We start from the raw sequence: 25,026 nt of genomic DNA on the forward strand, positions 1-25,026 counted from the left end.
AGGCATACATCACTAGTGATCACACAGACACTGTATATACCCATTCATCACAGACACTGTATATAGCCATACATCACTAGTGATCACACAGACACTGAATAAAGCCATACATCACTAGTGATCACACACTGTATATAGCCATACATCACTGGTGATAACAGACACTGTATATAGCCAAATATCACTAGTGATCACACAGACACTGTATATACACATTCATCACAGACACTGTATATAGCCATACATCACTAGTGATCACACAGACACTGTATATAGCCATACATCACTAGTGATCACAGACACTGTATATACTCATACATCACTAGTGATCACACAAACACTGTATATACCCATACATCACTAGTGATCACACAGACACTGTATAAAGGCATACATCACTAGTGATCACACAGACACTGTATATACCCATTCATCACAGACACTGTATATAGCCATACATCACTAGTGATCACACAGACACTGTATATACCCAATCACAGACACTGTATATACCCATACATCACTAGTGATCACACAGACACTGTATATAGCCATACATCACTAGTGATCACACAGACACTGTATATAGCCATACATCACTAGTGATCACACAGACACTGTATATAGCCATACATCACTAGTGATCACACAGACACTGTATATAGCCATACATCACTAGTGATCACACAGACACTGTATATACCCATACATCACTAGTGATCACACAGACACTGTATAAAGGCATACATCACTAGTGATCACACAGACACTGTATATACCCATTCATCACAGACACTGTATATAGCCATACATCACTAGTGATCACACAGACACTGAATATAGCCATACATCACTGGTGATCACAGACACTGTATATAGCCAAACATCACTAGTGATCACACAGGCACTGTATATAGCCATACATCACTAGTGATCACACAGGCACTGTATATAGCCATACATCACTAGTGATCACACACTGTATACAGCCATACAACACTAGTGATCACACACTGTATATAGCCATACATCACTAGTGATCACACAGACATTGAATATAGCCATCACTAGTGATCATACACTGTATATAGCCATACAACACTAGTGATCACACAGACACTGTATATACCCATACATCACTAGTGATCACACAGACACTGTATAAAGGCATATATCACTAGTGGTGATCACACAGACACTGTATATACCCATACATCACTAGTGATCACACAGACACTGTATATACCCATTCATCACAGACACTGTATATAGCCATACATCACTAGTGATCACACAGACACTGTATATAGCGATACATCACTAGTGATCACACACTGTATATAGCCATACATCACTAGTGATCACACACTGTATATAGCCATACATCACTAGTGATCAGACACTGTATATACTCATACATCACTAGTGATCACACAGACACTGTATATACCCATACATCACTAGTGATCACACAGACACTGTATAAAGGCATTCATCACTAGTGATCACACAGACTCTGTATATACCCATACATCACTAGTGATCACACAGACACTGTATATAGCCATACATCACTAGTGATCACACAAACACTGTATATATCCATACATCACTAGTGATCACACAGACACTGTATAAAGGCATACATCACTAGTGATCACACAGACACTGTATATACCCATTCATCACAGACACTGTATATAGCCATACATCACTAGTGATCACACAGACACTGAATAAAGCCATACATCACTAGTGATCACACACTGTATATAGCCATACATCACTGGTGATAACAGACACTGTATATAGCCAAATATCACTAGTGATCACACAGACACTGTATATACACATTCATCACAGACACTGTATATAGCCATACATCACTAGTGATCACACAGACACTGTATATAGCCATACATCACTAGTGATCACAGACACTGTATATACTCATACATCACTAGTGATCACACAAACACTGTATATACCCATACATCACTAGTGATCACACAGACACTGTATAAAGGCATACATCACTAGTGATCACACAGACACTGTATATACCCATTCATCACAGACACTGTATATAGCCATACATCACTAGTGATCACACAGACACTGTATATACCCAATCACAGACACTGTATATACCCATACATCACTAGTGATCACACAGACACTGTATATAGCCATACATCACTAGTGATCACACAGACACTGTATATAGCCATACATCACTAGTGATCACACAGACACTGTATATAGCCATACAACACTAGTGATCACACAGACACTGTATATAGCCATACATCACTAGTGATCACACAGACACTGTATATAGCCATACAACACTAGTGATCACACAGACACTGTATATAGCCATACATCACTAGTGATCACACAGACACTGTATATAGCCATACATCACTAGTGATCACACAGACACTGAATATAGCCATACAACACTAGTGATCACACAGACACTGTATATAGCCATACATCACTAGTGATCACACACTGTATAAAGGCATTCATCACTAGTGATCACACAGACACTGTATATACCCATACATCACTAGTGATCACACAGACACTGTATATACCCATACATCACTAGCGATCACATAGACACTGTATATAGCCATACATCACTAGCGATCACACAGACACTGTATATAGCCATACATCACTAGTGATCACACATGCACTGTATATAGCCATACAACAGTAGTGATCACACAGACACTGTATATAGCCATACATCACTAGTGATCACACAGGCACTGTATATAGCCATACATCACTAGTGATCACACAGGCACTGTATATACCCATTCATCACAGACACTGTATATAACCATACATTACTAGTGATCACACAGACACTGTATATAGCCATACAACACTAGTGATCATACAGACACTGAATATAGCCATACATCACTAGTGATCACAGACACTGTATATAGCCATACATCACTAGTGATCACAGACACTGTATATAGCCATACAACACTAATGATCACACAGACACTGTATATAGCCATACATCACTAGTGATCACACAGACACTGTATAAAGCCATACATCACTAGTGATCACACAGGCACTGTATATAGCCATACATCACTAGTGATCACACAGGCACTGTATATAGCCATACATCACTAGTGATCACACAGACACTGTATATAGCCATACATCACTAGTGATCACACAGGCACTGTATATAGCCATACATCACTAGTGATCATACACTGTATACAGCCATACATCACTAGTGATCACACACTGTATATAGCCGTACATCACTAGTGATCACACAGACATTGAATATAGCCATCACTAGTGATCATACACTGTATATAGCCATACAACACTAGTGATCACACAGACACTATATAGCCATACATCACTAGTGATCACACAGTGTATATAGCCATACATCACTAGTGGTGATCACACAGACACTGTATATACCCATATATCACTAGTGATCACACAGACACTGTATAAAGGCATATATCACTAGTGGTGATCACACAGACACTGTATATACCCATACATCACTAGTGATCACACAGACACTGTATATACCCATTCATCACAGACACTGTATATAGCCATACATCACTAGTGATCACACACTGTATATAGCCATACATCACTAGTGATCAGACACTGTATATACTCATACATCACTAGTGATCACACAGACACTGTATATACCCATACATCACTAGTGATCACACAGACACTGTATAAAGGCATTCATCACTAGTGATCACACAGACACTGTATATACCCATACATCACTAGTGATCACACAGACACTGTATATAGCCATACATCACTAGTGATCACACAGACACTGTATATACCCATACATCACTAGTGATCACACACTGTATATACCCATTCATCACAGACACTGTATATAGCCATACATCACTAGTGATCACACAGACACTGTATATAGCGATACATCACTAGTGATCACACACTGTATATAGCCATACATCACTAGTGATCACACACTGTATATAGCCATACATCACTAGTGATCAGACACTGTATATACTCATACATCACTAGTGATCACACAGACACTGTATATACCCATACATCACTAGTGATCACACAGACACTGTATAAAGGCATTCATCACTAGTGATCACACAGACACTGTATATAGCCATACATCACTAGTGATCACACAGACACTGTATATAGCCATACATCACTAGTGATCACACAGACACTGTATATACCCATACATCACTAGTGATCACACAGACACTGTATAAAGGCATACATCACTAGTGATCACACAGACACTGTATATACCCATTCATCACAGACACTGTATATAGCCATACATCACAAGTGATCACACAGACACTGAATATAGCCATACATCACTAGTGATCACACACTGTATATAGCCATACATCACTGGTGATCACAGACACTGTATATAGCCATACATCACTAGTGATCACACAGGCACTGTATATAGCCATACATCACTAGTGACCACACAGGCACTGTATATAGCCATACATCACTAGTGATCACACACTGTATACAGCCATACAACACTAGTGATCACACACTGTATATAGCCATACATCACTAGTGATCACACAGACATTGAATATAGCCATCACTAGTGATCATACACTGTATATAGCCATACAACACTAGTGATCACACAGACACTGTATATACCCATACATCACTAGTGATCACACAGACACTGTATAAAGGCATATATCACTAGTGGTGATCACACAGACACTGTATATACCCATACATCACTAGTGATCACACAGACACTGTATATACCCATTCATCACAGACACTGTATATAGCCATACATCACTAGTGATCACACAGACACTGTATATAGCGATACATCACTAGTGATCACACACTGTATATAGCCATACATCACTAGTGATCACACACTGTATATAGCCATACATCACTAGTGATCAGACACTGTATATACTCATACATCACTAGTGATCACACAGACACTGTATATACCCATACATCACTAGTGATCACACAGACACTGTATAAAGGCATTCATCACTAGTGATCACACAGACACTGTATATAGCCATACATCACTAGTGATCACACAGACACTGTATATAGCCATACATCACTAGTGATCACACAGACACTGTATATACCCATACATCACTAGTGATCACACAGACACTGTATAAAGGCATACATCACTAGTGATCACACAGACACTGTATATACCCATTCATCACAGACACTGTATATAGCCATACATCACAAGTGATCACACAGACACTGAATATAGCCATACATCACTAGTGATCACACACTGTATATAGCCATACATCACTGGTGATCACAGACACTGTATATAGCCATACATCACTAGTGATCACACAGGCACTGTATATAGCCATACATCACTAGTGACCACACAGGCACTGTATATAGCCATACATCACTAGTGATCACACACTGTATACAGCCATACAACACTAGTGATCACACACTGTATATAGCCATACATCACTAGTGATCACACAGACATTGAATATAGCCATCACTAGTGATCATACACTGTATATAGCCATACAACACTAGTGATCACACAGACACTGTATATACCCATACATCACTAGTGATCACACAGACACTGTATAAAGGCATATATCACTAGTGGTGATCACACAGACACTGTATATACCCATACATCACTAGTGATCACACAGACACTGTATATACCCATTCATCACAGACACTGTATATAGCCATACATCACTAGTGATCACACAGACACTGTATATAGCGATACATCACTAGTGATCACACACTGTATATAGCCATACATCACTAGTGATCACACACTGTATATAGCCATACATCACTAGTGATCAGACACTGTATATACTCATACATCACTAGTGATCACACAGACACTGTATATACCCATACATCACTAGTGATCACACAGACACTGTATAAAGGCATTCATCACTAGTGATCACACAGACACTGTATATACCCATACATCACTAGTGATCACACAGACACTGTATATAGCCATACATCACTAGTGATCACACAAACACTGTATATACCCATACATCACTAGTGATCACACAGACACTGTATAAAGGCATACATCACTAGTGATCACACAGACACTGTATATACCCATTCATCACAGACACTGTATATAGCCATACATCACTAGTGATCACACAGACACTGAATATAGCCATACATCACTAGTGATCACACACTGTATATAGCCATACATCACTGGTGATCACAGACACTGTATATAGCCAAATATCACTAGTGATCACACAGACACTGTATATACCCATTCATCACAGACACTGTATATAGCCATACATCACTAGTGATCACACAGACACTGTATATAGCCATACATCACTAGTGATCACAGACACTGTATATACTCATACATCACTAGTGATCACACAGACACTGTATATACCCATACATCACTAGTGATCACACAGACACTGTATAAAGGCATTCATCACTAGTGATCACATAGACACTGTATATACCCATACATCACTAGTGATCAGACACTGTATATACCCATACATCACTAGTGATCACACAGACACTGTATAAAGACATACATCACTAGTGATCACAGGCACTGTATATAGCCATACATCACTAGTGATCACACAGACACTGTATAAAGGCATTCATCACTAGTGATCACACAGGCTCTGTATATAGCCATACATCACTAGTGATCACACAGACACTGTATATACCCATACATCACTAGTGATCACACAGACACTGTATAAAGGCATACATCACTAGTGATCACACAGACACTGTATATACCCATTCATCACAGACACTGTATATAGCCATACATCACTAGTGATCACACAGACACTGTATATACCCAATCACAGACACTGTATATACCCATACATCACTAGTGATCACACAGACACTGTATATAGCCATACATCACTAGTGATCACACAGACACTGTATATAGCCATACATCACTAGTGATCACACAGACACTGTATAAAGGCATTCATCACTAGTGATCACACAGACACTGTATATACTCATATATCACTAGTGATCACACACTGTATATACCCATACAACACTAGGGATCACACAGACACTGTATAAAGGCATACATCACTAGTGATCACACAGACACTGTATATAGCCATACATCACTAGTGATCACACAGACACTGTATATAGCCATACATCACTAGTGATCACACAGACACTGTATATAGCCATACAACACTAGTGATCACACAGACACTGTATATAGCCATACATCACTAGTGATCACACAGACACTGTATATAGCCATACATCACTAGTGATCACACAGACACTGTATATAGCCATACAAAACTAGTGATCACACAGACACTGTATATAGCCATACATCACTAGTGATCACACAGACACTGTATATAGCCATACATCACTAGTGATCACACACTGTATAAAGGCATTCATCACTAGTGATCACACAGACACTGTATATACCCATACATCACTAGTGATCACACAGACACTGTATATACCCATACATCACTAGCAATCACACAGACACTGTATATAGCCATACATCACTAGTGATCACACAGACACTGTATATAGCCATACATCACTAGTGATCACACATGCACTGTATATAGCCATACATCAGTAGTGATCACACAGGCACTGTATATACCCATTCATCACAGACACTGTATATAACCATACATCACTAGTGATCACACAGACACTGTATATAGCCATACAACACTAGTGATCATACAGACACTGAATATAGCCATACATCACTAGTGATCACAGACACTGTATATAGCCATACATCACTAGTGATCACAGACACTGTATATAGCCATACAACACTAATGATCACACAGACACTGTATATAGCCATACATCACTAGTGATCACACAGACACTGTATAAAGGCATACATCACTAGTGATCACACAGGCACTGTATAAAGGCATACATCACTAGTGATCACACAGGCACTGTATATAGCCATACATCACTAGTGATCACACAGACACTGTATATAGCCATACATCACTAGTGATCACAGACACTGTATATAGCCATACAACACTAGTGATCACACAGACACTGTATATAGCCATACATCACTAGTGATCACACAGACACTGTATAAAGGCATACATCACTAGTGATCACACAGGCACTGTATATAGCCATACATCACTAGTGATCACACAGACACTGTATATAGCCATACATCACTAGTGATCACACAGACACTGTATATAGCCATACATCACTAGTGATCACACAGACACTGTATATAGCCATACATCACTAGTGATCACACAGACACTGTATATAGCCAATCACAGGCACTGTATATAGCCATTCATCACAGGCACTGTATATAGCCATACATCACTAGTGATCACAGACACTGTATATAGCCATTCATCACAGGCACTGTATATACCCATACATCACTAGTGATCACACAGACACTGTATATAGTCATACATCACTAGTGATCACACAGACACTGTATATAGTCACACATCACTAGTGATCACACAGACACTGTATATAGCCATTCATCACAGGCACTGTATATAGCCATACATCACTAGTGATCACACAGACACTGTATATAGTCATACATCACTAGTGATCACACAGACACTGTATATAGTCACACATCACTAGTGATCACACAGACACTGTATATAGTCATACATCACTAGTGATCACACAGACACTGTATATAGTCATACATCACTAGTGATCACACAGACACTGTATATAGCCATACATCACTAGTGATCACACAGACACTGTATATAGCCATACATCACTAGTGATCACACAGACACTGTATATAGCCATACATCACTAGTGATCACACAGACACTGTATATAGCCATACATCACTAGTGATCACACAGACACTGTATATAGCCATACATCACTAGTGATCACACAGACACTGTATATAGTCATACATCACTAGTGATCACACAGACACTGTATATAGTCATACATCACTAGTGATCACACAGACACTGTATATAGTCATACATCACTAGTGATCACACAGACACTGTATATAGCCATACATCACTAGTGATCACACAGGCACTGTATATAGCCATACATCACTAGTGATCACACAGACACTGTATATAGTCATACATCACTAGTGATCACACAGACACTGTATATAGCCATACATCACTAGTGATCACACAGACACTGTATATAGCCATACATCACTAGTGATCACACAGACACTGTATATAGTCATACATCACTAGTGATCACACAGACACTGTATATAGTCATACATCACTAGTGATCACACAGACACTGTATATAGCCATACATCACTAGTGATCACACAGACACTGTATATAGCCATACATCACTAGTGATCACACAGACACTGTATATAGCCATACATCACTAGTGATCACACAGACACTGTATATAGCCATACATCACTAGTGATCACACAGACACTGTATATAGTCATACATCACTAGTGATCACACAGACACTGTATATAGCCATACATCACTAGTGATCACACAGGCACTGTATATAGCCATACATCACTAGTGATCACACAGACACTGTATATAGTCATACATCACTAGTGATCACACAGACACTGTATATAGCCATACATCACTAGTGATCACACAGACACTGTATATAGCCATACATCACTAGTGATCACACAGACACTGTATATAGCCATACATCACTAGTGATCACACAGACACTGTATATAGCCATACATCACTAGTGATCACACAGACACTGTATATAGCCATACATCACTAGTGATCACACAGACACTGTATATAGTCATACATCACTAGTGATCACACAGGCACTGTATATAGCCATACATCACTAGTGATCACACAGACACTGTATATACTCATACATCACTAGTGATCACACAGAGAGGCGCAGAATCAGCAGTAATGGTAATGATGATGATAGTTGAGAGTGTGGAGCCGGCGGGTGTTCCCCTCGCCCACCCCCGGGTGACTGACTCACCCTGTCCCGGAGCAGCCTGTGCTCTCAGCCAGCTCTGCTCTCCCCAACTGCAGCTCCTCCCCCTCCGCTCTATCCCCGCCTTCTCCCTCTTCCTGCTTTTAATGTGCCTCCATTTTTTTTCAACACGCTTTATTTGCAGTGCTCAGCGACATTGCTCATTTTCAATAAAGATTTTTATCCAACAGAAAGGAGACCTGCGCTTTATATCGGACGGTACTACCATTCCCAGCATGCAATACCAGGCTGCGCTGGGTGATCGTGCCGCAAAGCCTGCTGGGAATTGTAGTTCTGTGACAGCTAGTGGCTACAGTCACTATATATCGTGCCAGTGTGACAGTCATCATATATACATCTCTATGGGTGAGAACCCTGCCCTGTACTCCAGGCATGCTGGTGCTTGTAGTGTTACACCATCAGTTCCTGGCACTTTCCTGGTGTCTATGACTTTGGGGCATTATATATATGAATAGCAGGTCCCCATTATTAGTACCCGCAGGAAGGTATTGGGGATATCCCTCCTTCACCAGCGCAGCCCCATAGGCGTCTATAGTGAGAGAAGAGCGCAGCATGGTGACCACTGACATAACAATGGCCTCAGCCGCTGCGGCCTAGGGCTACATTATGCGCTATTTCTCAGATGAGGGGTCCTGAGGGTCCCTCCCCATACACGGTCTAAAGGTGCGTACACACGGTACCATTAAAATGCATGATATGAACCAGAGCGATATTGTTCATATCATTAATATCGTGCATTTTTCGGTGCCACCAACGACCTGCGAAATGCGGACAAGTATGGACGATAACAATATCGTCCATCACCCGTGCATGCATGCCAACCTGCTTCATATCGACCAGGTTACTATAGGGACTCGCGATCGTTGATCGCAGGCTGCCGGTGGGTTGTTGGTGTGCTGGGTGATCGATATCGTTATCGCTGACGGTCGCCCGTGTATATGCACCATCAGGACCACACATGCGCAGCAGTAACTCCATCACATTCGCCATACTCATCATCAGAGGCCTTGTCCTTCATAACACGCTGTATTTACACAATCTGCGGTGAGCGTGGGGGCGGACTACAACTAATAATAATACATATACCCCTATGTCAGATCTGTGCGTTGTATTGGGGGTCTATTATAATAAATGGCGCTGCGCTAGCATTAATTATGAAGCTGTCACGGCAGAGACACATTAATCAGACACGTGTGAAGTTTAAAAACATACAATAACAGTACATATATTATAAAACAAAGCACAACGGTATAACGACCAGTGACAATCACTGAGTACTTAACACACATCTAGTAGATTTATTTATTACCAGTTATTTATATAGCGCATGCATATTCCGCAGCGCTTTACAGAGAATTATCTTACCATTCACATCAGTCCCTGCCCCAGTGCAGCTTACACTCTATGGGAGTCATTCAGACCCGCTTGCGAGCGAAGGACGCTCCCAAGCGGGTCGATGTTACCCCAATGCGCAAGCGCACAATGGAGGGAGCCAAGCTGTCGCTCCGGGTCTCGCTCCAAAGGGGGCGTGCTGTCGATGGTAAGTGACAGCACGCCCCCTTTGGTGGGCGTGCCAGGGGCGTGGCGGCCAGACGGAGGCGTTCCCATGGGAACACCTACTAGTGATCACTAGTGATGTCAGTGGGAGTGATTTTGGCTCTGATAGAGTCAAAATCACTCCAGGGCTTGCGGTCACCGAGACCCTACCGCAGGGTCTCGTCGCAAGCCCGTTGGTCGCGATGGTCTTGACCATTGCGACCATCTTTTTGGCCGCTCGCATATGCTGTGGGTGGTCACCCACAGCTATGCGAGCGGCTAGGAGGCCACTCCATTTTCATGTAGGAGGGCCCTGATTCAGAGCGAGCGCTCTGGTCAGAGCGTCTGGCTCTGAATCAGGCCCTATGTTCCCTATCATATGCTCACACACATACACACTAGGGTTAATTTAATTGGGGAGCCAATTAACCAGTATATTTTTTGGAGTTTGGGAGGAAACCCACGCAAGCACAGGGAGAATATACAAACTCCACACAGTTAGGGCAGTAGTGGGAATGGAAATGTCTCTGCTCATAGAATGACCGCACTGCCCCACCTGACATGCCGGCCACACAGGGTATAAACACATCCTATACATGGTGCAGTTTCTACCTGACATATCCACAACCTGTATGGGAAGTCCGGCCACCAGTGTGATACCAGCATGGACTGAGGTAGTCCCATAGCAATACAAATGGGATAATCTAGAGTAGAGGTGATGGCACTTGTGAGATGATAGATCCAAAACCCGCTCACATAGATTATTCAGAGTGACCGCTGTGGATTAAGGTGAGTGACAGCTCTATCACAGACTACCGATCCCAGCTGGCAGGTATTATGCGGCTGCTGGTGTGGTAGCTACAATGCTGGTAAGTGCAGGGTACTATAAATGAGCAGTACTTGCAGTGTTATCTTGTAGCCTCCAATAAAGAAAAAAGGAGTCACAGGATTCCTGCATTTTCATTATCCAGTGTATCTCTGCTAATACGCCTAATGTTGGGTACATACTATGCGATATCAGCAGAAGAAAGACATATCGCATAGTGCATCAGTGGCTGTGTGCAGACGATAGGTCTTCTCTGTGGCTGTGCAATACCGTCCACATCTAAATCAAGCAAAAGATTCAGACCAGCGCTCATCCTACGTGTACAACATTCCGCCCTCCGATCCTCCTGCGTGTACAACATTCAGCCCTCCGATCCTCCTGCGTGTACAATATTCAGCCCTCCGATCCTCCTGCGTGTACAACATTCAGCCCTCCGATCCTCCTGCGTGTACAACATTCAGCCCTCCGATCATCCTGCGTGTACAACATTCAGCCCTCCGATCATCCTGCGTGTACAACATTCAGCCCTCCGATCCTCCTGCGTGTACAACATTCCGCCCTCCGATCCTCCTGCGTGTACAACATTCCGCCCTCCGATCCTCCTGCGTGTACAACATTCCGCCCTCCGATCCTCCTGCGTGTACAACATTCCGCCCTCCGATCATCCTGCGTGTACAACATTCAGCCCTCCGATCATCCTGCGTGTACAACATTCAGCCCTCCGATCATCCTGCGTGTACAACATTCAGCCCTCAGATCATCCTACTTGTACAACATTCAGACCACCAATCCTCTTGCATGTACAACATTCAGCCCTCCGATCCTCCTGCGTGTACAACATTCAGCCCTCCGATCCTCCTGCGTGTACAACATTCCGCCCTCCGATCATCCTACTTGTACAACATTCAGCCCTCCGATCCTCTTGCGTGTACAACATTCAGCCCTCCGATCCTCCTGCGTGTACAACATTCAGCCCTCCGATCCTCCTGCGTGTACAACATTCAGCCCTCCGATCCTCCTGCGTGTACAACATTCAGATCGCCGATCATCCTGCGTGTACAACATTCAGCCCTCCGATCCTCCTGCGTGTACAACATTCAGCCCTCCGATCATCCTACGTGTACAACATTCAGCCCTCCGATCCTCCTGCGTGTACAACATTCAGCCCTCCGATCCTCCTGCGTGTACAACATTCAGATCGCCGATCATCCTGCGTGTACAACATTCAGCCCTCCGATCATCCTACGTGTACAACATTCAGCCCTCCGATCCTCCTGCGTGTACAACATTCAGCCCTCCGATCCTCCTGCGTGTACAACATTCAGATCGCTGATCATCCTGCGTGTACAACATTCAGCCCTCCGATCCTCCTGCGTGTACAACATTCCGCCCTCCGATCATCCTACTTGTACAACATTCAGACCACCAATCCTCTTGCATGTACAACATTCAGACATCCGATCATCCTACGTGTACAACATTCAGACCTCCAATCCTCTTGCATGTACAACATTCAGCCCTCCGATCCTCCTGCGTGTACAACATGCAGAGCGCCAATCATCCTGCGTGTACAACATTCAGCCCTCCGATCATCCTGCGTGTACAATATTCAGCCCTCCGATCCTCCTGCGTGTACAACATTCCGCCCTCCGATCATCCTACTTGTACAACATTCAGACCACCGATCCTCCTGCGTGTACAACATTCACCCCACCGATCCTCCTGCGTGTACAACATTCACACCACCGATTCTCCTGCGTGTACGACATTCACCCCACCGATCCTCCTGCGTGTACGACATTCACACCACCGATTCTCCTGCGTGTACAACATTCAGCCCTCCGATCCTCCTGCGTGTACAACATTCCGCCCTCCGATCATCCTACTTGTACAACATTCAGCCCTCCGATCCTCTTGCATGTACAACATTCAGCCCTCCGATCCTCCTGCGTGTACAACATTTAGCCCTCCGATCATCCTGCGTGTACAACATTCAGCCCTCCGATCCTCCTGCGTGTACAACATTCAGCCCTCCGATCCTCCTGCGTGTACAACATTCAGCCCTCCGATCCTCCTGCGTGTACAACATTCAGATCGCCGATCATCCTGCGTGTACAACATTCAGCCCTCCGATCATCCTACGTGTACAACATTCAGCCCTCCGATCCTCCTGCGTGTACAACATTCAGCCCTCCGATCCTCCTGCGTGTACAACATTCAGATCGCCGATCATCCTGCGTGTACAACATTCAGCCCTCCGATCCTCCTGCGTGTACAACATTCCGCCCTCCGATCATCCTACTTGTACAACATTCAGACCACCAATCCTCTTGCATGTACAACATTCAGACATCCGATCATCCTACGTGTACAACATTCAGCCCTCCAATCCTCTTGCATGTACAACATTCAGCCCTCCGATCCTCTTGCATGTACAACATTCAGCCCTCCGATCCTCCTGCGTGTACAACATTCAGCCCTCCGATCATCCTGCGTGTACAACATTCAGCCCTCCGATCCTCCTGCGTGTACAACATTCAGCCCTCCGATCCTCCTGCGTGTACAACATTCAGATCGCCGATCATCCTGCGTGTACAACATTCAGCCCTCCGATCATCCTACGTGTACAACATTCAGCCCTCCGATCATCCTACGTGTACAACATTCAGCCCTCCGATCCTCCTGCGTGTACAACATTCAGCCCTCCGATCCTCCTGCGTGTACAACATTCAGATCGCCGATCATCCTACGTGTACAACATTCAGACCTCCAATCCTCTTGCATGTACAACATTCAGCCCTCCAATCCTCTTGCATGTACAACATGCAGAGCGCCGATCATCCTGCGTGTACAACATTCAGCCCTCCGATCATCCTGCGTGTACAATATTCAGCCCTCCGATCCTCCTGCGTGTACAACATTCCGCCCTCCGATCATCCTACTTGTACAACATTCAGACCACCGATCCTCCTGCGTGTACAACATTCACCCCACCGATCCTCCTGCGTGTACAACATTCACACCACCGATTCTCCTGCGTGTACGACATTCACCCCACCGATTCTCCTGCGTGTACAACATTCACCCCATCGATCCTCCTGCGTGTACAACATTCACCCCATCGATCCTCCTGCGTGTACAACAGTCATGAGAGATCTTGGCTTGTAAACTGTGGGCTAAATCCTTCTGTAATTCCTTACCTGACCTGTAGGGGGTGAATGCTATGCACAAATTGTGCTTTTTAATTATTTAAAAATTAAGAGTAATTAATTTCGATTTAAAATTCTTTTAGTTGCCTCTGCGTGTTTTAATACGCTCCTATGTAAAGTTTCAGGATCTTGGCTTGTAACTGTGGATTTGTATAGAAAGACAAAAGGAGAATTTTTCCCTTTTATATAGTAGATATATAATGTGTAGTTGATGGTGAAAACACAAAAAAAAAGAAACATGAAAAAAAAAAAAAAAATTTTTTTAATTGTACTAAAGAAAAGTAACAAATATACAACAAAACATTTCCAAACTAAAAATTACAAACTGAGCAAAATGAAGTATACAAAGTAATGTTACTTATATAAAAAATAATGTAGTTGGTTCTTAGAGTTCTTTTAGCTGTACGCAGCCTGGGCTCAGCATAGTGCAGCCATTCCTGGTAACTGGTGCCCTCACCCACAGCGCAGGATGAATAAGTGCCTCGTGCCTCAGTGATGTCACTGGCTGCTAATGCACTGATAGGTCGGATTCTCATGAATATTAATGTGAGCTCCACTGTGTGCAGTACCATATGAATTAGCAGCTCGGAGGCCCCTTTATGTAGACCCCAACAGCCAGCGGGCACAATCCCTTCTTCCTAGGCCTTACCCATAGAAGTAGAAGGTCCAGGCTTAGGCCTAGAGCGAGTTCTGCAGGACTTCAGGGGACTGGCCCAGCAATACACATTACCGTCACCAGAGGCTGCTTCGGCGCAGTTATCTGCAGGCACTGCCTCTAAGTCACCAGGAAGAGTGCTCCGCGGGTACGGCCTCTAAGTCACCAGGAACAGTGCTCCGTGGGCACGGCCTCTAAGTCACCAGGAACAGTGCTCCGCGGGGACGGCCTCTAAGTCACCAGGAACAGTGCTCCGCGGGGACGGCCTCTAAGTCACCAGGAACAGTGCTCCGCGGGTACGGCCTCTAAGTCACCAGGAACAGTGCTCCGCGGGTACGGCCTCTAAGTCACCAGGAACAGTGCTCCGCGGGTACGGCCTCTAAGTCACCAGGAACAGTGCTCCGCGGGTACGGCCTCTAAGTCACCAGGAACAGTGCTCCGCGGGTACGGCCTCTAAGTCACCAGGAACAGTGCTCCGCGGGTACGGCCTCTAAGTCACCAGGAACAGTGCTCCGCGGGTACGGCCTCTAAGTCACCAGGAACAGTGCTCCGCGGGTACGGCCTCTAAGTCACCAGGAACAGTGCTCCGCGGGTACGGCCTCTAAGTCACCAGGAACAGTGCTCCGCGGGTACGGCCTCTAAGTCACCAGGAACAGTGCTCCGCGGGTACGGCCTCTAAGTCACCAGGAGGAGTGCTCCGCGGGTACGGCCTCTAAGTCACCAGGAGGAGTGCTCCGCGGGTACGGCCTCTAAGTCACCAGGAACAGTGCTCGGCCGGCAACATTGCGCATGCTGTATTTTTCAACCAATTGTTTCATTAATTTTGGGTCATTCTTCTGTAAGTCCAGATCATCTTTGCGCTCCCAGATGGGGTAACCATCAGGGCGTACACCCGTGCGGAGGAAGTGTCTGGTGCTGCCCACCTCCCCGTTATTCTTCAGCAGGGCCTGAGTGACGTTACAGAGGTCAAGATTAAACTCGTCCATCAGGCCGGTCATGGCCTCCTGCAGCCCCTCGCTGTCAGAATCCTTGTCCGCCTCGGGCTGGCTGCCCGCCGCCACGGAGTCCTTGCACATAACGAATTCCTTAAGGCTGAGCGGTGGCGCGGACGTTTCTGTGGTTGGGGTCTCATCAACCTGTCAGACAAGAGATGGGAAAAGTGATAACTATGGCTGCATAGGATTCAGGGCATCTGCCAATGCTAACTCAGGGGGCAACATATCATGTCCTCTCTACTGATCTATTCCAAGTGCTATATACAGCACTATATACTGTACTGTGCTATATACTGTACTATATACCTGCAATAAACTCTACTGTGCTATATACTGTACTGTATACCTGCAATAAACTCTACTGTACTATATACCTACAATAAACTCTACCGTGCTATATACTGTACTGTATACCTGCAATAAACTCTACTGTGCTATATACTGTACTGTATACCTGCAATAAACTCTACTGTGCTATATACTGTACTGTATACCTGCAATAAACTCTACAGCACTATATACTGTACTGTATACCTGCAATAAACTCTACTGTGCTATATACTGTACTGTATACCTGCAATAAACTCTACAGCACTATATACTGTACTGTATACCTGCAATAAACTCTACTGTGATATATACTGTAGTGTGTAATATATAGCACTATATACTGTACTGTATACCTGCAATAAACTCTACTGTGATATATACTGTAGTGTGTAATATATAGCACTATATACTGTACTGTATACCTGCAATAAACTCTACTGTGATATATACTGTAGTGTGTAATATATAGCACTATATACTGTACTGTATACCTGCAATAAACTCTACTGTGATATATACTGTAGTGTGTAATATATAGCACTATATACTGTACTGTATACCTGCAATAAACTCTACTGTGATATATACTGTACTGTATACCTGCAATAAACTCTACTGTACTATATACCTACAATAAACTCTACCGTGCTATATACTGTACTGTATACCTGCAATAAACTCTACTGTGCTATATACTGTACTGTATACCTGCAATAAACTCTACTGTGATATATACTGTACTGTATACCTGCAATAAACTCTACAGCACTATATACTGTACTGTATACCTGCAATAAACTCTACTGTGCTATATACCTACAATAAACTCTACTGTGCTATATAACTGCAATAAACTCTACTGTGCTATATACTGTACTGTATACCTGCAATAAACTCTACTGTGCTATATACTGAACTGTATACCTGAAATAAACTTTACTGTGCTATATACCTACAATAAACTCTACAGCACTATATACTGTACTGTATACCTGCAATAAACTCTACTGTGCTATATACCTACAATAAACTCTACAGCACTATATACTGTACTGTATACCTACAATAAACTCTACTGTGATATATACTGTAGTGTGTAATATATAGCACTATATACTGTACTGTATACCTGCAATAAACTCTACTGTGCTATATACCTACAATAAACTCTACAGCACTATATACTGTACTGTATACCTGCAATAAACTCTACCGTGCTATATACTGTACTGTATACCTGCAATAAACTCTACTGTGATATATACTGTACTGTATACCTGCAATAAACTCTACTGTGCTATATACTGAACTGTATACCTGCAATAAACTCTACTGTGATATATACTGTAGTGTGTAATATATAGCACTATATACTGTACTGTATACCTGCAATAAACTCTACTGTGCTATATACCTACAATAAACTCTACAGCACTATATACTGTACTGTATACCTGCAATAAACTCTACTGTGATATATACTGTAGTGTGTAATATATAGCACTATATACTGTACTGTATACCTGCAATAAACTCTACTGTGATATATACTGTAGTGTGTAATATATAGCACTATATACTGTACTGTACACCTGCAATAAACTGAACTGTACAATATACTGTAGTGTGTAATATATAGCACTATATACTGTACTGTATACCTGCAATAAACTCTACTGTGATATATACTGTAGTGTGTAATATATAGCACTATATACTGTACTGTATACCTGCAATAAACTCTACTGTGCTATATACCTGCAATAAACTCTACTGTGCTATATACTGAACTGTATACCTGAAATAAACTTTACTGTGCTATATACCTACAATAAACTCTACAGCACTATATACTGTACTGTATACCTGCAATAAACTCTACTGTGATATATACTGTAGTGTGTAATATATAGCACTATATACTGTACTGTATACCTGCAATAAACTCTACTGTGATATATACTGTAGTGTGTAATATATAGCACTATATACTGTACTGTATACCTGCAATAAACTCTACTGTGATATATACTGTAGTGTGTAATATATAGCACTATATACTGTACTGTATACCTGCAATAAACTGTACTGTGCTATATACCTACAATAAACTCTACAGCACTATATACTGTGCTATATACCTACAATAAACTCTACAGCACTATATACTGTACTGTATACCTGCAATAAACTCTACTGTGATATATACTGTAGTGTGTAATATATAGCACTATATACTGTACTGTATACCTGCAATAAACTCTACTGTGCTATATACTGTAGTGTGTAATATATAGCACTATATACTGTACTGTATACCTGCAATAAACTCTACAGCACTATATACTGTACTGTATACCTGCAATAAACTCTACTGTGATATATACTGTAGTGTGTAATATATAGCACTATATACTGTACTGTATACCTGCAATAAACTCTACTGTGCTATATACAGCACTATATACTGTACTGTATACCTGCAATAAACTCTACTGTGCTATATACTGTAGTGTGTAATATATAGCACTATATACTGTACTGTATACCTGCAATAAACTCTACTGTACTATATACTGTACTGTATACCTGCAATAAACTGAACTGTACAATATACTGTAGTGTCCTATATACAGCACTATATACCTGCAATAAACTCTACTGTGATATATACTGTAGTGTGTAATATATAGCACTATATACTGTACTGTATACCTGCAATAAACTCTACTGTGATATATACTGTAGTGTGTAATATATAGCACTATATACTGTACTGTATACCTGCAATAAACTCTACTGTGATATATACTGTAGTGTGTAATATATAGCACTATATACTGTACTGTATACCTGCAATAAACTCTACTGTGCTATATACTGTAGTGTGTAATATATAGCACTATATACTGTACTGTATACCTGCAATAAACTCTACAGCACTATATACTGTACTGTATACCTGCAATAAACTCTACTGTGCTATATACCTACAATAAACTCTACAGCACTATATACTGTACTGTATACCTGCAATAAACTCTACCGTGCTATATACTGTACTGTATACCTGCAATAAACTCTACTGTGATATATACTGTAGTGTGTAATATATAGCACTATATACTGTACTGTATACCTGCAATAAACTCTACTGTGCTATATACCTACAATAAACTCTACAGCACTATATACTGTACTGTATACCTGCAATAAACTCTACTGTGCTATATACCTGCAATAAACTCTACTGTGCTATATACCTGCAATAAACTCTACTGTGCTATATACTGAACTGTATACCTGAAATAAACTTTACTGTGCTATATACCTACAATAAACTCTACAGCACTATATACTGTACTGTATACCTGAAATAAACTCTACTGTGCTATATACCTGCAATAAACTCTACTGTGCTATATACTGTACTGTATACCTGCAATAAACTCTACTGTGCTATATACTGTACTGTATACCTGCAATAAACTCTACTGTGCTATATACTGTACTGTATACCTGCAATAAACTCTACTGTGATATATACTGTAGTGTGTAATATATAGCACTATATACTGTACTGTATACCTGCAATAAACTCTACTGTGATATATACTGTAGTGTGTAATATATAGCACTATATACTGTACTGTATACCTGCAATAAACTACTGTGATATATACTGTAGTGTGTAATATATAGCACTATATACTGTACTGTATACCTGCAATAAACTCTACTGTGATATATACTGTAGTGTGTAATATATAGCACTATATACTGTACTGTATACCTGCAATAAACTGAACTGTACAATATACTGTAGTGTGTAATATATAGCACTATATACTGTACTGTATACCTGCAATAAACTCTACTGTGATATATACTGTAGTGTGTAATATATAGCACTATATACTGTACTGTATACCTGCAATAAACTGAACTGTACAATATACTGTAGTGTCCTATATACAGCACTATATACTGTACTATATACCTGCAATAAACTCTACTGTGATATATACTGTAGTATGCTATATACAGCACTATATACTGTACTGTACACCTGCAATAAACTGTACTGTACAATATACTGTAGTGTCCTATATACAGCACTATATACTGTACTGTATACCTGCAATAAACTCTACTGTGATATATACTGTAGTATGCTATATACAGCACTATATACTGTACTGTATACCTGCAATAAACTGTACCGTGCTATATACTGTACTGTATACCTGCAATAAACTCTACTGTGCTATATACTGTACTGTATACCTGCAATAAACTCTACTGTGCTATATACTGTACTGTATACCTGCAATAAACTCTACAGCACTATATACTGTACTGTATACCTGCAATAAACTCTACTGTGATATATACTGTAGTGTGTAATATATAGCACTATATACTGTACTGTATACCTGCAATAAACTCTACTGTGATATATACTGTAGTGTGTAATATATAGCACTATATACTGTACTGTATACCTGCAATAAACTCTACTGTGCTATATACTGTAGTGTGTAATATATAGCACTATATACTGTACTGTATACCTGCAATAAACTCTACTGTACTATATACTGTACTGTATACCTGCAATAAACTGAACTGTACAATATACTGTAGTGTCCTATATACAGCACTATATACCTGCAATAAACTCTACTGTGATATATACTGTAGTGTGTAATATATAGCACTATATACTGTACTGTATACCTGCAATAAACTCTACTGTGATATATACTGTAGTGTGTAATATATAGCACTATATACTGTACTGTATACCTGCAATAAACTCTACTGTGATATATACTGTAGTGTGTAATATATAGCACTATATACTGTACTGTATACCTGCAATAAACTCTACTGTGCTATATACTGTAGTGTGTAATATATAGCACTATATACTGTACTGTATACCTGCAATAAACTGTACTGTGATATATACTGTAGTGTGTAATATATAGCACTATATACTGTACTGTATACCTGCAATAAACTGTACTGTAGTGTAGTGTGCAATATACAGCACTATATACTGTACTATATACCTACAATACACTCTACCGTGCTATATACTGTACTGTATACCTGCAATAAACTCTACTGTGCTATATACTGTACTATATACCTGCAATAAACTGTACTGTGCTATATACTGTAGTGTGTAATATATAGCACTATATACTGTACTGTATACCTGCAATAAACTCTACTGTACTATATACTGTACTATATACCTGCAATAAACTGTACTGTGCTATATACTGTAGTGTGTAATATATAGCACTATAAACTGTACTGTATACCTGCAATAAACTGAACTGTACAATATACTGTAGTGTCCTATATACAGCACTATATACTGTACTATATACCTGCAATAAACTGTACTGTAGTGTGCTATATACAGCACTATATACTGTACTGTGCTATATACTGTAGTATGCTATATACAGCACTGTATACTGTACTATATACCTACAATAAAGTCTACCGTGCTATATACTGTACTATATACTGTACTGTATAACTGCAATAAACTGTACTGTGCTATATACTGTAGTGTGTAATATATAGCACTATATACTGTACTGTATACCTGCAATAAACTGTACTGTAGTGTGCTATATACAGCGCTATATACTGTACTGTGCTATATACTGTAGTATGCTATATACAGCACTATATACTATACACCTCCAATAAACTCTACCGTGCTATATACTGTACTGTATACCTGCAATAAACTGTACTGTGCTATATACTGTAGTGTGTAATATATAGCACTATATACTGTACTGTATACCTGCAATAAACTGTACTGTACAATATACTGTATACCTGCAATAAACTGAACTGTACAATATACTGTAGTGTGTAATATATAGCACTATATACTGTACTGTATACCTGCAATAAACTCTACTGTGATATATACTGTAGTGTGTAATATATAGCACTATATACTGTACTATATACCTGCAATAAACTCTACTGTGATATATACTGTAGTATGCTATATACAGCACTATATACTGTACACCTGCAATAAACTGTACTGTACAATATACTGTAGTGTCCTATATACAGCACTATATACTGTACTGTATACCTGCAATAAACTCTACTGTGATATATACTGTAGTATGCTATATACAGCACTATATACTGTACTGTATACCTGCAATAAACTGTACCGTGCTATATACTGTACTGTATACCTGCAATAAACTCTACTGTGCTATATACTGTACTGTATACCTGCAATAAACTCTACTGTGCTATATACTGTACTGTATACCTGCAATAAACTCTACAGCACTATATACTGTACTGTATACCTGCAATAAACTCTACTGTGATATATACTGTAGTGTGTAATATATAGCACTATATACTGTACTGTATACCTGCAATAAACTCTACTGTGATATATACTGTAGTGTGTAATATATAGCACTATATACTGTACTGTATACCTGCAATAAACTCTACTGTACTATATACTGTACTGTATACCTGCAATAAACTGAACTGTACAATATACTGTAGTGTCCTATATACAGCACTATATACCTGCAATAAACTCTACTGTGATATATACTGTAGTGTGTAATATATAGCACTATATACTGTACTGTATACCTGCAATAAACTCTACTGTGATATATACTGTAGTGTGTAATATATAGCACTATATACTGTACTGTATACCTGCAATAAACTCTACTGTGATATATACTGTAGTGTGTAATATATAGCACTATATACTGTACTGTATACCTGCAATAAACTCTACTGTGATATATACTGTAGTGTGTAATATATAGCACTATATACTGTACTGTATACCTGCAATAAACTCTACTGTGATATATACTGTAGTGTGTAATATATAGCACTATATACTGTACTGTATACCTGCAATAAACTCTACTGTGATATATACTGTAGTGTGTAATATATAGCACTATATACTGTACTGTATACCTGCAATAAACTCTACTGTGATATATACTGTAGTGTGTAATATATAGCACTATATACTGTACTGTATACCTGCAATAAACTCTACTGTGCTATATACTGTAGTGTGTAATATATAGCACTATATACTGTACTGTATACCTGCAATAAACTGTACTGTGATATATACTGTAGTGTGTAATATATAGCACTATATACTGTACTGTATACCTGCAATAAACTCTACTGTGATATATACTGTAGTGTGTAATATATAGCACTATATACTGTACTGTATACCTGCAATAAACTCTACTGTGC

At 40.7% G+C, this 25,026-nt stretch overlaps 2 protein-coding genes across 3 annotated transcripts in view; both read right to left on the bottom strand.

Moving 5' to 3' along the window:
• The window catches only part of RNF123 (ring finger protein 123), a 95,290-nt gene extending 85,083 nt beyond the window's left edge, over positions 1 to 10,207 (bottom strand). Inside the window, exon 1 of the mRNA XM_088466187.1 lies at positions 10,144 to 10,207. The gene's annotated coding sequence lies outside the window, so the exon portion shown is untranslated. The remainder of the gene's footprint in view (positions 1 to 10,143) is intronic.
• Positions 10,208 to 15,972: 5,765 nt separating this feature from the next.
• Positions 15,973 to 25,026, bottom strand: part of TERF2IP (TERF2 interacting protein) — a 43,943-nt gene continuing 34,889 nt past the window's right edge. For both annotated transcript variants that reach the window (XM_088466181.1, XM_088466180.1), the window contains exon 3: positions 15,973 to 17,520. In XM_088466181.1, the coding sequence (XP_088322307.1) occupies positions 17,134 to 17,520 (387 nt within the window). In that variant the 3' untranslated portion in view covers positions 15,973 to 17,133. The remainder of the gene's footprint in view (positions 17,521 to 25,026) is intronic.

Source organism: Taudactylus pleione, unplaced genomic scaffold (assembly GCF_031769625.1).
Source record: "Taudactylus pleione unplaced genomic scaffold, aTauple2 ptg002615l, whole genome shotgun sequence".
Taxonomy (NCBI): Eukaryota; Metazoa; Chordata; class Amphibia; order Anura; family Myobatrachidae; genus Taudactylus; species Taudactylus pleione.